This window comes from Dasypus novemcinctus, chromosome 21, assembly GCF_030445035.2.
Source record: "Dasypus novemcinctus isolate mDasNov1 chromosome 21, mDasNov1.1.hap2, whole genome shotgun sequence".
In the NCBI taxonomy this organism is placed as follows: Eukaryota; Metazoa; Chordata; class Mammalia; order Cingulata; family Dasypodidae; genus Dasypus; species Dasypus novemcinctus.
Window position 1 is genome coordinate 67,330,905 of NC_080693.1, and position 14,967 is coordinate 67,345,871.

At 39.9% G+C, this 14,967-nt stretch overlaps 1 protein-coding gene across 13 annotated transcripts in view; it reads left to right on the forward strand.

Annotated features, from left to right (window-relative positions):
• Positions 1 to 14,967, forward strand: part of TLK2 (tousled like kinase 2) — a 140,532-nt gene that overhangs the window by 48,547 nt on the left and 77,018 nt on the right. For all 13 annotated transcript variants that reach the window (XM_071210725.1, XM_071210726.1, XM_023584672.3 and 10 more), the window contains one exon: positions 4,636 to 4,803. In XM_071210725.1, the coding sequence (XP_071066826.1) occupies positions 4,636 to 4,803 (168 nt within the window). The remainder of the gene's footprint in view (positions 1 to 4,635; positions 4,804 to 14,967) is intronic.

Sequence of the window (14,967 nt, forward strand, 5' to 3'; positions counted from 1 at the left end):
TTCCTTAAAACGTCTTCATACATTAAACATCCGTAGTCCATCTCAGTCCTCCTCTTATTTCCTTTTAGAATCCACCACCTACCACCAGGTCTTGAAGATATTTTCCTACATTTTCTTCCAAAGCTTTATGATTCTTGCTTTTATATTTAATTTTTTGATCCGTTTTGAGTTAATTTTTCCATAAGGTGTGAGATAGGAATTCTCTTTTCCTTCCTTTGGCTATGGATATCCAATTCTCTCAGCACCATTTGTTGAATGGACTGTTCTGCCCAGCTGGGTGAGTTTGACAGGCTAGTCAAAAATCCCTTGACCATAAATGTGAGGGTCTGTTTCTTAACCATCAGTTTGGTTCTGTTGGTCTGTTTGTGAACCATCAGTTTGGTTTCATGTGTCTGTTTTTATGCCAGTATGATGCTGTTTTTCACCACTGTAGCTAGGTAATAGGATTTAAAGTCTGGAAATGAGAGTCCTCCAGCTTCACTTTTCCTTTTTAAGATGTTTCTGGCTATTCAGTACCACTTACCTTTCCAAATAAATTTGATAGTTGTGTTTTCCATTTATCTAAAAAATACTTGTGGAATTTTTATTCGGATTGCATTGCATCTGTATATCAATTTGAGTAGATTTGATATCTTAATGATTTTTAGATTTCCAATTATTTAGGTCTTTTTTGCTTCCTTTTAACAATAAGTTGTAGCTTTATGAATATAAGTGCTTTATATCATTGGTAAGTTTATACCTGAATATTTGGGTTTTATCTGTCCTATTTTCACCACTCTTTTGACACTTTTAGTTACTTTTATTGATACAATCTTTATTTCTAGACTTTCTTCCAGGCCTCTCTCTCCTGTCTTTTCTTTTCAGGCTCTAGCACACCCTTTAGTATTTCTTGCAAAGCCGGTCTCTTGATTACAGACTCTCTCAGTTTCTGTTTATCTGTGAATATTCTAAACTCACCCTCATTTTTGAAAAACAGTCTTCTCGGGTATAAGATTCTTGGCTGGAAGTTTTTCTCTTGCAGTGTCTTAAATGTATCATACCACCAATGTCTTCTTGACTCCTCCATGTTGTTGATGAGAAATCATCATTTAATCTTATTGGGTATCCCTTATATGTTATGCATTGCTTTTCTCTTGCTGTTCTCAAGAATTCTCAGCTTGTATTTGGCATTTGATATTCTGATTAATATGTGTCTTGGAGTTGATCTATTTGGATTTATTCAGATGGAAGTATATTGTGCTTCTTGGACATGGATATCTGTGTCCTTCAATTGGGTTGGGAAATTTTCTATCATTTTTTCAAATATCCTTTCTGCCCTTTTTCCCTCCTCTTCTCTTTCTGGGACACCCATGACACATATGTTTGCACGTCTCTTGCTGTCATTTAGTTCCAGAGACCTTTTTCAATTTTTTCTATTCTTCATCTGTTCTTTTTGTATGTTCGCTTTCAGAGGCTGTTTCTTCAAGCTCTCTGATCCTTTCTTCTCCCTCCTCAAATCTGCTATTACATGATTGCAGTGTATTTTTAATTTATTTATTGTGCCTTTCATTCCCTTAAGTCTGCTGTTTTTCTATGTATGCTTTCACATTCTTCTTTGTGCTCATCCAATGTTTTCTTAATATCCGTAATCTCTTCACCCGTTTCATTGAATTTATTAAGATTATTTGAGCATCTGTGATTAGTTGTCTCAACTCCTTTATGTTATCTGGAGGCTTATCTTGTTCCTTTAACTGGGCCATATCTTCCTCTTTTTTTGATGTGGATTGTTAATTTTTTGTTGATATTTTGGCTCTGGCTTACTAGAGTATTTATTCTGGGTGTAGTTTCTCTCTTTAGCTTATAGCTTTCTTACTCTTTCTCCCTTGCTGGTTGTGCAGTAGAAGTCAAGAATGTAGTTGGTGCTATAAGCTATGGAGGCCCAAGCTGCCCTCATTGCCCCAGGAACTGATGAAGCTTCTCCCAACTTTCTCCTTTGCCAGGGGTAGGGACAGGGCCACAACTGTGTAAAATAATCCAAGTCGTGTAGGCCTAGACTGTAGTTGCCCAGAGAGACTGATGAAACTTCACGTCCCTTTCTCCCCTGCCCAGGGCGGGGATGGAGCTGCAGATGTGGGCAGCAATCTGCTGAGCAGGTCAAAATGACTGCAGTTGCCCCTGTAGATTTCCGACTTATTCAGCTAATGCCAGTCAAATGTACCTGTAGTTACCTGGAGAGGCTAGTGCCAGGCTGCCAGCTTCCTCCCTGCTAAGAGGTGGGGCTGAAGCCTAGGCTAGGGCTGCAGGCTGATTTGGGTGAAAGAAGCCAATTTCTGCCATCACTGTGATTTTTGGTCAGCCTGGCTTCCCCTTTTGCAGGGGATGGGGTCAAAATGGTGGCTCCTGGCCTCTTTCCGACTTGGTCAGGTTCAAACTTTAGCTCTTCTTAGGATTATACTTTAGCCAGCCTTATTTACTAATCAGTAGCTGAAATTGGCGGCCAACTGTTTCTTCTTCCCCTGTTTTTGGGAAATTTGAGCTTCCAATTACAGCCACAGACTAGCTCCTGGGGCTGCTTGCGCCACCAGAGTAGGATGATCACCAGCCTCTGCCGTGTGGCCTCTAGTTTCACAGAGAGGCTGGCGCAGGTCTCCCCAGCTTCCTCCCTGCTGGTGGTGGGGCTGGGGCTTAGGGTAGAGCTGCAATCTGATCTGGATGGGAAGAAGTCAGTCCCCATCAGCACTGATTTTTAGTCTGCCCTGCTTCCTCTCGTGCCAGGGGCAGAGGACAGGTTCAAACTTTAGCTGTTTTTAGGATTATACTTCAACCCGCCGAGATTACTAACCAGGAGCTGAAGTTGGTGCCCAGCTGTCTCTTCCTCCCCCATTTTCGGGAAGGGGACCTTCCAATTCCATCAGCGGAATAGCTCCTGTAGTGGCTTGTGCCACCAGTGGAGGATGGGCCCTGGCCTCTGTGGCATGGAGTGTTTTACTTAGGAATCTTCCCTGCAGATGGGCAGTCTCCCCTACATTCTTCTGAGGATATTGTAAGATGCTCTTCTGGTATCCTGGAGCCCCAGACAGGTGCTTTAGATAGCTTTGGGTGATTACTAAATGCCCTGTAGCACGAGCTGACTCTAGGAGCGCCTTTTTTTTTTCCAAAGATTTATTTTTTCTTTATTTTTCTCCCCCTCCCCATTGTCTGTTCTTTGTGTCCATTCGTCGTGTCCGCTTGTATTCTTGTCAGTGGCACCAGGAATCTGTGTCTCTTTTTGTTGCGTCATCTTGCTGCATCACCTCTCCGTGTGTGTGCAGTGCCCTCCTGGGCAGGCTGCACGTTTTTTCACGTGGGGCGGCTCTCCTTACGGGGTGCATTCCTTGTGTGTGGGCTCTCCTACGCGGTGGACACTCCTATGTGGCACGGCACTCCTTGCGCACATCAGCACTGCATGTGGGTCAGCTCACCACATGGGTCAGGAGGCCCTGGGTTTGAACCCTGGACCTCCCATATGGTAGGCAGATGCTCTATCAGTTGAACCAAATCTGCTTCCCTCTAGGAGCTTCTTAATCTGCCACCATCTTCTTAGTTGTCCTGCTTTAATAGTTTTTTATTTTTAATATCCTTTTTCTTCTTTCATTACATGTTTTAACCAATTATATAATCAATTGTTGACATACGGGGAAGTTATTGATTTTCTGTATATTTATTTTATAATTGACCATCTTAACTTTTAACTTAAATTAATATATATCTTAATTATTTGTTATAGTAGTTTTGCAGTTGATTTGCTTTGTTTCCTCTGTGAATAGTTATATCATCCAAAAATGACACTTTCTACTATTTTCCCATGTTTTGTCTCATACTTTTTCCTTTATCACATTGTATAATATTGTATAATGGTGGTATTAATGTGGTATCCTTATCTGGTTCCTAATTTTAATGAAAGGGTCTTCTTGTTGGACCATTAATTTTGATACTAAATTGGTTTCTGAAAAAGACTCTTGGTTGTATTAAAGGTGGATATATTCAGTTTCTTAAAAGTTACCCAGCAATGTACAAATCCATTTTGCCATCTGTAGGAAAGAATTATGATCTCCTCCTCCAGTATTAATGTAATGAAGTGTATTAGTAGATTTGCTAATAATGAACCATCTTTATATTTCGGGAATATATCATATGTGATTGCGGTATATTATTCCTTTCATACATGGTGGAACTTGTTTTGCTTGTATTTATTTTAGATTTTTCATCTGAGTATAATGTAGCAAGCATAGAATTGAGAGTTAAATAAGTCCTGACTGTAAAGACATAGCATAAATGTTTTAATCTTCATTTACTTTCAGAATAGAAATAACATTTCCTGTATAGAATTGAAGGTTTTGTGAAGTTCATTTGTTGAACTCTACACAGCAATTTATAAATTCAGAGTTACGTAAATGTGGAATTATTAAAATGTAATTTTGTGGCGATTGAATAAAATATTATAGATAGGCTATTATTATCTAAGGATAGCATAATGTTCTTTATAACTCTTTTCAGAGAGGGTTTTAGAAAAATAATTTATTTTATATTTGACAACTATGTTTTAATCTTGTGTATTTTGGCAACACCCAGGTTATCTTATGTAATTTGTTTTTATTTTTTTTTTATATTTTCCAGAGACGAGTAGAGCAGCCCGTTTATGGTTTAGATGGCAGTGCTGCAAAGGAGGCATCAGAGGAGCAATCTGCTCTGCCAACCTTGATGTCAGTGATGCTAGCAAAACCTCGACTTGACACCGAGCAGCTGGCACAAAGGGGAGCTGGCCTCTGCTTCACTTTTGTTTCAGTAAGTACTGAGACTGAGTTTATGTAGGTCCTTGATATTGCCCTGGAGCTCCCTGATAATGTTGGGTTAATTGTATTGTTAGAGAGATGATAACACTTCCAATTTTGTATTACTTTTTTTTCCCCTTTATTCTTTTTATTGTTTGTTTCTGTATTACTTTTGAAGGCAGTTTGTTTTTTTTTAGTCAAAATCCCCCTTGGTTTAAGCTGCTGAATGAGACTGCTTTATCAAAGTCTGAGCATGCAGTGGAAAGGAAAATACAATCCTAGATTGACAAAGACGAAAACAGAGATCAAATCCCATTACAACCAAAATATTGTATGATAAAAAATCTCCTGACTCCAGCCATCCCTTATTTAACATTCAAGTTTGCAGAATTTTAGTATGTAGGTATACATTCTATAGCATGATCATTTCCCCCTTGTGTTACTTGGGTTGCCTCCATGCTTGCCTTCCTAACCCCTTCAGACTTATGGTACAGTTACTTTTTCCAGGAATATCTGACTACCTGTTTGCTCCTTTCAGCTTCTTTCTCCTTACCTGAAGAACAAAAATTGGAGTATTATGAAACTTTGATCCCATTTTTATTTGCCAAATTATAATGCAGTTGTTATTTTTTATTTCCATATTCTACCTGTTTGTTGCCAAGTGTGGTATAAAGCACAAGAAAGCCCATTGCCCTATTCTTATATTTTTAGTCACCACTCTAGTTATTACTGATACAAATTTTTTCTCACTTACTGATTCATTTCCCTCAGTTGTAATCTAAGTCTCCCCTTTATTTGCCATGTGGATTCCATGAATCATTAGCCCACAGTGTATCTGAATTCAAAAGGACCATCAAAATGGTGGGTGTTTTTAGGACAGGAATTAAAAGTAATAAAATAATTAGGCAGATGAGAGAAATCATCGTGCATTATTTGGAATATGGCATATAATTATTGTAACTTAAGAAAAGGATGCTACAACTTATAAAAACTTTACAGGATTTTTTAATCCTCAGAGGAATAAGGAAAGTTCTTATGAAGACAGTGTAATTTTATCACTGGGTAGCAAAGAAAACAGAACATAATATGGGTTGACCGATGTAGTACTGTGGATGGGGCCTGACAGCAGCATGGGATAGTTTCTATGAGAATGTAGTATTATTCTCTGTAGTATTGTTTTAAAGCATATATTTCATTGTATGCTTGTTACTCACTGATTTTAATTAAATCATCATGTTAGAAGTAACTTTCCGAGGCAAAACCTTGGATAATCAGGGGATTATTATTTTGTTCTTTTTTTTTTTGTCTTATTTTTTCTTTCTTTTGTTCTTTTATTGCCTTAAAAACTACCACCTTTTTAACTTGAGGGGAGTTCCTTTTGTTCATTCCATAATTATTATTTATTTGTGAGTACCTACTATGTGATAAGCACATAGTTAAATATACTGGATTTTGATCAGCAGGAACTCACTACCCTAACATAAACCTTTCATAAAGGTATGCACTTGGAGGCTTGGGGTAGGTATACATAAAGGACACCACCTGCCCAGTCTGTCAGCTTGTACACTCACATTGACAGAGGAATTACAGATGGTATAGTGAGATTGAGCTCACGTGAAAGAGACAGCAGAGAGGAGGAGAAGATCATGTATGAAGATGGAGCATGGAAACAGTACCAAAACCAAAAGCTTAAATACTCTGATACAGTTCTGTTTTTCTTTGCTTCTCTGCTAGTCCAGCCAGGATATAAGCTTAGTAATTTAAAGAAAGAAAAAAAACTAAAAGGGATAACATTAATATACAGAAAATGTTGTAAATCAATAGATAAGTGAGAAGCGAACTTGGCCCAATGGTTAGGGCATCCATCTACCACGTGGGAGGTCCGCGGTTCAATCCCTGGGCCTCCTTGACCTGTGTGGAGCTGGCCCATGCGCAGTGCTGATGGCGCAGGGAGTGCCGTGCCACGCGGGGATGTCCCTGCGTAGGGGAGCCCCACACACAAGGAGTGCGCCCCGTAAGGAGAGCCGCCCAGCGCGGAAGAAGGTGCAGCCTGCCTAGGAATGGTGCCACCCACATGGAGAGTGGGCACAACAAGATGATGCAACGGAAAGAAACACAGATTCCTGTGCCGCTAACAACCACAGAAGTAGACAAAGAAGACGATGCAGCAAAAAGAGACACAGAGAACAGACATCCGGGCTGGGGAGAGGAGGAGAGAGAAATAAATAAATAAATCTTTAAAAAAATAGATAAGTAGTTTCCTATGGAATTAGGCAATGTCTATGTACAGGCAGTTTTACAGAGAAAACTGACAAATGTTACGTTAATAATATGAAAAAAATGCTCAACTTCAGCCCTAAAGGAATGTATAATAAAATAAGATTACCTTTTTGACCTGTCAAATTTGCAAAGGTTAATGAGTTTGGTAATTCTCATGTAGTGATGGTTCATAAAACACACCTACAGGGAAGCGGATTTGGCCCAATGGATAGGGCGTCCACCTTCTACATGGGAGGTCCACGGTTCAAACCCCAGGCCTCCTTGACCCGTGCGGAACTGGCCCATGCACAGTGCTGATGCGCGCAAGGAATGCTGTGCCACGCATGGGTGTGCCTTGTGTAGGAGAGCCCCACACACAAGGAGTGCGCCCCATAAGGAGAGCTGCCCAGCGCGAAAGAAAGTGCTGCTTGCCCAAGAATGACACTGCACACATGGAGAGCTGACACAACAAGATGATGCAACAAAAAGAAACACAGATTCCCGGTGCTGCCGATAAGGATAGAAGTGTCACAGAAGAACACACAGCGAATGGACACAGCAGACAACTGGGGGGGGGGGGTGGAATAAATTAAAAAAGAAAAAGAAAATACACCTACAGTTTTATACTGACTAAACTGATGCAGTCATTTGTATATGTTGGTAAGTTATGTTATTGTTTATATATCCTTTTGTCCAGAAATTTTATTACCATGAAACTCCATAAAGGTGTTTATTTTGTAGTTATTTATAATTGTAAAAATCTGGGAGCAATTTTCCTCCAACAGGGTTTGAAAGGAACTTAGAAGGTCATCTATAACCTCCACATTGCTAAATCCAATAATCAGTTTTCAGACCTCATTTAACAGTTGATCCCTTCTTCTCCAAGCACAGGCTCTTCAGTTGGCTTCCACTTTCTTGGTTCTTTCTCATTTTCCATACCTTCAAACATTGAAGTGCCCCCAGGGCTCAGTTTCAGAGTCCTTTATCTATCTTCATTCCCTAAGTAATTTCATCTGTTTTCTGTGCTCTGATTATCATTTATATGCAGAGGAGTCCCAAATTTATATATCTAGCCCAGAAGTCTGCCCTCAATTTCAAACCTGTATAGTAAGATGCTGCTAATCATCTCCTTTCTAAGTCTAGTAAGCATATCAATTTTTTTTTTTAAGATTTTATTTCTTCTTCTCCCCTTCCCCCTCATTGTCTGCTGTGTCCATTCCCTGTGTGTTCTGCTGCAGCTGCTTGCATTATCCTGTGGCTCTGGGAAACTATGTCTCCTCTTTTGTTTCATCATCTCTTGCTGTGTCAGCTCTCTCTGTCTGTGGTGCCACTCCTGGACGGGCTGTGCTATTTTCACGCGGAGTGGCTCTCCTTGCACGTGGGGGACCCCTGCATGGTACGGCACTCCTTGTGCGTGGCAGCAGCACTGTGCATGGGCCAGCTTACCACACAGGTCAGGAGGCTCTGGGGATCGAATCCTGGACCCTCCGTATGGTAAACGGACACTCTATCAGTTGAGCCATGTCTACTTCCCAGCATATCAAATTTAATATGTCCAAAACTGATCTCATGTTCTCTCTCCCCCAAACCCATTTCTTCCACAGCCTTTCCCATCCCAATAATTGGCTGCTCTTTCCTAATTGTTTCAGGCTAAAACGCTTGGAGTCATTTTTCTCTCTTCTTAATCTCTCTTTTTTTTTTTAAACATTTATTTATTTCCCCCCCCCCCCCCACATCTGGTTGTCTGTTCTCTGTGTCTGTTTGCTGTGTAGTTCTTCTTTGTCCGCTTCTGTTGTTGTCAGCGGCACGGGAATCTGTGTTTTTTTGTTGCATCATCTTGTGTCAGCTCTCCGTGTGTGCGGCGCCATTTCTGGGCAGGCTGAACCTTCCTTGGCAATGGGCAGCTCTCCTTACAGGGCGTCCTCCTTTCACGTGGGGCTCCCCTACGCGGGGACACCCCTGCGTGGCACAGCACTCCTTGCGCGCATCAGCACTGTGCATGGGCCAGCTCCACATGGGTCAAGGAGGCCCAGGATTTGAACCGCGGACCTCCCACGTAGTAGACGGATGCCCTAATCACTGGGCCAAGTCTGCTTCCCTCTTCTTAATCTTATATCCTAAATTCCGTTAGCAAATCCTATTGATTTTACCTTCAAAGTATGCTTAGAATTCAACCACTTTTTTTTTTTTTAATGATTTATTTATTTATTTACTTTCCCCCCATCCCCTGGTTGTCTGTTCTCGGTGTCTATTTGCTGCGTCTTGTTTCTTTGTCCGCTTCTGTTGTCGTCAGCGGCAAGGGAAGTGTGGGCGGCGCCATTCCTGGGCAGGCTGCTCTTTCTTTTCACCTTGGGCGGCTCTCCTTACGGGGTGCACTCCTTGCGCGTGGGGCTCCCCCACGCGGGGGACACCCTTGCGTGGCACGGCACTCCTTGCGCGCATCAGCGCTGCGCGTGGCCAGCTCCACACGGGTCAAGGAGGCCCGGGGTTTGAACCGCGGACCTCCCATATGGTAGACGGACGCCCTAACCACTGGGCCAAAGTCCGTTTCCCAGAATTCAACCACTTTTAACTCCTTTCACTACTTCCATGAAAATCTAAACCATTGTTTTTTCCCACCAAGATAGCCTCCTAACTGGACTCCTTCCTTTCACCTTTGTTTCCCTTTAATTTGTTCTCAACGCAGCAGAGTATTTGTATTGAAATAGAAGTCAAATCATGTCACTCCTCTGTTCAAAACCATCCAATGGCTCCCATCTCACTCAGACGAAAACCCCAAATCCTTAAAATTCCCCACAAGGCCTTAAATGATCTGTTTTCCCCACCCTGACATTTCTTAGTATCTCCCTTTCTTACCAAATTTATCCACACTGGTGGCTTTGCTCTTCCTTGAATACTGCTCACCACATTCCTCTCACTTATGGGCATTTGTGCTTGCTGTTTATTGCTTTTGCCTTAACAGTCTTCCCCTACATATCTGCATACCTTGCTTCCCTCAGTTCTCTCTCATCTCTGCTTAAATATATTATATTAGAGAGGCCTACCCTGAACACACTGTATAAAGTAACATCTCCTCCCTGCTTACCTCACATATTCTCTAGCTCTTATGCCCTGCATTGATATTCTCTATAGCTCTTATCACCAGCTGATATTCGATAGTTTACTTTGTCTGACTTCCCCCTACTGGAGCGTAAGCTCCCAGCAGGTCAAGGATTTTGCTTTGTTCACTTTTGTATCTCCAATGCCCAGAACAGGGTCTGCTCTAATAGGCACTTAATGTAATTATATGTTGCATGCATTACTAAAACTTCGTTCAGAAGGGGACTGTAAACTAAATTACAATAGATGTGCATGATGGAATGCTATATAGCTGACAAAAGAAGTGAGAAACCTGTGTATATTAGTAATGAAAGAGCTCTAAAACTGTTGATATGTAAAAACAGATATAAAAATGTTTTGTTTGATCCTTTAAATGTTTAAGATATTTCCTAATTTTATATGTTTTAACATAGGGCATTTGGTTTTTTATCATTAGCATATAAATTTTTAAATTGTAGGGCGGTGGACTTGGCCTAGTGGTTAGGGCGTCCGTCTACCACATGGGAGGTCTGCGGTTCAAACCCCGGGCTTCCTTGACCGGTGTGCAGCTGGCCCATGCGCAGTACTGATGCGTGCAAGGAGTGCCCTGCCATGCAGGGGTGTCCCCCGCATAGGGTAGCCCCACGCGCAAGGAGTGCGCCCCATAAGGAGAGCCACCTAGTGCGAAAGAAAGTTCAGCCTGCCCGGGAATGGCGCTGCACACATGGAGAGCTGACACAACAAGATGTCGCAACGAAAAGAAACACAAGATTCCCATGCTGCTCACAACAACAGAAGCAGACAAAGAAAATGTAGCAAATAGACACAGAGAACAGGCAACTGGGGCGGGGTGGAGGGGAGAGAAATAAATGAATAAATCTTTTAAAAAAATTCTTAAATTGTAAAAATAATATATGTAACTGGTCCCCTTAAAAGGTAGAGAAAAGTAAAATTCTTTCCTCTGCACTTTGTTCTTTCTTCAGAGGCATTCCACCTTTGACTGTTTTCGATTTTCGAGTGATTAGCATTTGTAACTTTAAAAAATGTTTCTTATTTAATAACTTTAAACAAAGTCTGTTTATTCCCCATTAAGAAAGGTGAGTCGAACATACTCATAACTTTCACCCAGCTTCCTTCCCTACTTTTCAACTTTTCACTTGTTACATTATAATTCTGTGATGTGTAGTATCTGTTATTTTACTATAATTGCATCTTTTCTGCTTTGTAAATTATTTTAAAATTTGAAAACAAGGAGCATTTATAATATTATATAATTGTTTCATTATTAGGCATTGCAAAATCAAAGGAGTTTATTGGACTCACTGAGAAGTAAACACTCCTAGTCATTGAATCAGTTTTGATTCACTGAGACCATTGTAGTTGCCCTGGTCTCCTGGATAATTTTTTTTTTTTTTAAGATTTTTTTAAGTTATTTCTCTTCCCTTCCCCCCCCCCCCATTTGTCTGCTCTCTCTGTCCGTTCACTGTGTGTTCTTCTGTGACCGCGTCTATCCTTTTCAGTGCACTGGGAATCTGTTTCTTTTTGTTGCGTCCTCTTGTATCAGCTCTCCGTGTGTGCAGCGCTATTCTTGGGCAGGCTGCACTTTCTTTCGCGCTGGGCGGCTCTTCTTACAGGGTGCACGCCTTGTGTGTGGGGCTCCCCTATGCAGGGAACACCCTTGCGTGGCACGGCATTCCCTTGCGCACATCAGCACTGTGCATGGGCCAGCTCCACACGGGTCAAGGAGGCCCAGGGTTTGAACCATGGACCTCCCAGGTGTTAGGCGGATGCCCTATCCATTGGGCCAAGTCCACTTCCCGATAATTCTTTTTTTTAACGTCCATTATTTCCTTCAAAGCTGCATCTTTTAATATTATCCAAGATTTATATAAATATTTTAAAAGATTTGTTTCTTTTATTTCCCATTTCCCCCCTCTTTGTTTGTGTTCACTGTCTGTTCTCTATATCAGTTCATTTTGTGCTCTCTGTGTCTGCTCGTCTTCTTTTTAGGAGGCACTGGGAACCAAACTGAACCTAGGACCTCCCATGTGTGAGAGAGGTGCCCAATTGCCCAAGCCACATCTACTCCCTGTTTCTTGTGTCTCTCATTGTGTCTCCTTGTTGCATTATCTTGCCACACCGGCCTGTCATGTCTCTCGCTGTCTTGCTTGTCATTTTTAGTAGGTACCGGGAACTGACCGTGGGGCCTCCCTTGTGGTAGGTGGGTGCCCAACTGCTTCCCTAAGGTATTCTTAAAAGCTTGATTTGCTTAAAAAATGTGTTTTAGCTTTTATTATGCAGAAGTATTTTTAAGTATGTTTCAGAAATCTTAACCTATGTTGAAATTTAACAGGAATTTAGCTAAAATAACATTATCACATGTAACCTCTGCATCCATTCTTCTGTAAAATAGGATTTTCCTTTCTTCATCTGTGTTATGCTGAGATACATTTCCTACTAGAAAGGCAGGTTAAGTGCTTAGTTCTTTCCTTTTAATTACCAATTTTAATTTTTTAAATTAAATATTAACTTTTAAAGTGTGTTAGTATAGTATCTACAACAGAGGGTGACAAATAGCTTTCTCTTCTTTGATTGTCATTATATCCTCATAGATTTTCATGGATGTTTTTCAGTAAACATAATCATTCTTTTGGGTTCTCAGCTAGCCACATTTTATTTATCCCTTCATTGGTTGATGAACATTTGGGTTGATTCCACTTTTTGACTCCTTTGATGCTGCTATGAACATCATTGTGTAAGTTTTGGGGAAATATATTTTCATTTCTTTTGGGTACATTCTGAGGAGTGGAATTGCAAGATCTTATGGTAACTCTGTGTTTGACTTTTTGAGGAAATGCCAAACTTTTCAAAATGACTACACCATTTTGCATTCTTCCCAGCAGTGTACAAGGGTTTTGATTTGCATTTCTTAAATGACTAATGATGTTGATCATCTTTTCTTGTGCTTATTGGCCATTTGCATATCATCTTTGGAGAAATGTCTATTCAGATCTTTTGCCCATTTAAAAAATCGAGTGATTTGTTTTTTTATTGTTGAGCTGTGAGTTCTTTATATATTCTGCATACTAGTTCCTCAGATGTATGATTTACAAATACTTTTTCCCATTCTTAAATTGTATTTTCATTTTTTTCTGGTGTCATTTGAAGCATGAAAATGTAAAATTTTTATTTTGATGAAGTCCAACTTATCTATTTTTTCTTTCATTGCTAGTGCTTTGGTGTTACATGTAAGAAGTCTGCCTGACTCAAGGTCATAAATATTTACTCCTATATTTTTTTCTAAAAGTTTCTCTCATATTTACCTAACTGTGATCCATTTTGAGTTAATTTTTGCAAATAATATAAGGAAGGGTCCAACCTCATTCTTTTGTATTTGGATATCTAGGTATCCCACCCAGCACTGTTTGTTGAAAGGGTTGTTCTTCCTCATTGAATTGTCTTGGTATTCTTGTTGAAAATCACTTGACCTGGAATATAAGAGTTTTTTTTTTTTTTCCTTTTCTTTTCCTGGATTCTCAGTTCTATTCTATTGAAAAACATGTTTATCCTTTTTACATTGCCACACTATGTTGATTACTGTAACTTTGTACAAAGTAAATTTTGAAATCTGCAAGTGTGACTCTTCCATACTTTTTCCTTGTCCAGAGTTTTTTGGCTACTTTGGGTCTCTTGCATTTCCATATAAATTTTAGGATCAGTTTGTAAATTTCTGCAAAAAAGAAGCTGGGATTTTGGTAAGGATTATGTTGAATCTGTAGATCAATTTAGGGAGCATTGCCATCTTAACAATTTTAATCTTCTAATCCATGAGCATGATAAGCATGGGATGTCTTTCCATTTCTTTGTGTCTTAAATTTCTTTCAGCAGTTTTTTTCTTTCTCAAGGAGGTACCAGGAACTGAAGCAAGGACCTCATACATGGGAAGCAGGCACTCAACCACTGAGCTCTATGTGCTCCCCTCAGCAATGTTTTTTAAGTTTTCAATATACAAGTCTTGCACTTTCATTAAAATTATTTCCAAGTACTTTATTATTTTTGAATCCATTACAAAAGGAAGTTTTCTTAATTTTATTTTTGGATTTCATTGCTGTCGTATAGAAATAGAGTTGAGTTTTGTATACTGGCCTTGTATCCTACATTCTTGCTGAACTCATTTTTTAGTTCTAATAGTTTTTGCTTTGTTTTCGATCAATTCTAAGTCATTTGTGAATAGAGATTATTTTACTTCTTCCTTTCCAACCTTTGTCTTTTGTTTCATTTTCTTACCTCTAATTGCCCTGACAAAAACTCCATTGCAATGCTGAGTGGAAGTAGTAAGAGCAGACATCCTTGCCTTGTTTCCTGGTCTTTGCGGGGAAAGCATCCAGTCTTTAACGATTAACTGTGATGTTAGCTGTGAGGTGTTTTTTTTTCAACATGGGTTTGTCAGATTGAGAAAGTTCCCTGCTATTCCTGGTTAGTTGAGTGAGCTAGTTTTTATCATTAATGTACTGAGTTTTGTCAAATGCTTTTTCTCTATTAAATGAACATGTGTTTTTTGTTTTTGAAGTCTACCCCATAGTTATATTTTCCCCCATTAACACTACTTGTCATTGTAGGCTTTTCCATTCATGCTGAAGATTTATCTTTATCTCAGAGAACTTTTATTGTTTATTTCCCTCTCTTCTCTTGGAAAACCTATTTGATAGATTTTGGAGCTTCCATGTCAGTCTAAGTTCTTATATTCTTTGATCTTCTATCTCTTTGTTTTATATTCTGGGAGTTTTTCTTGACATTGTCTTCCATTTTATAGACTTTTACAACTGTGTCCATTCTGTTA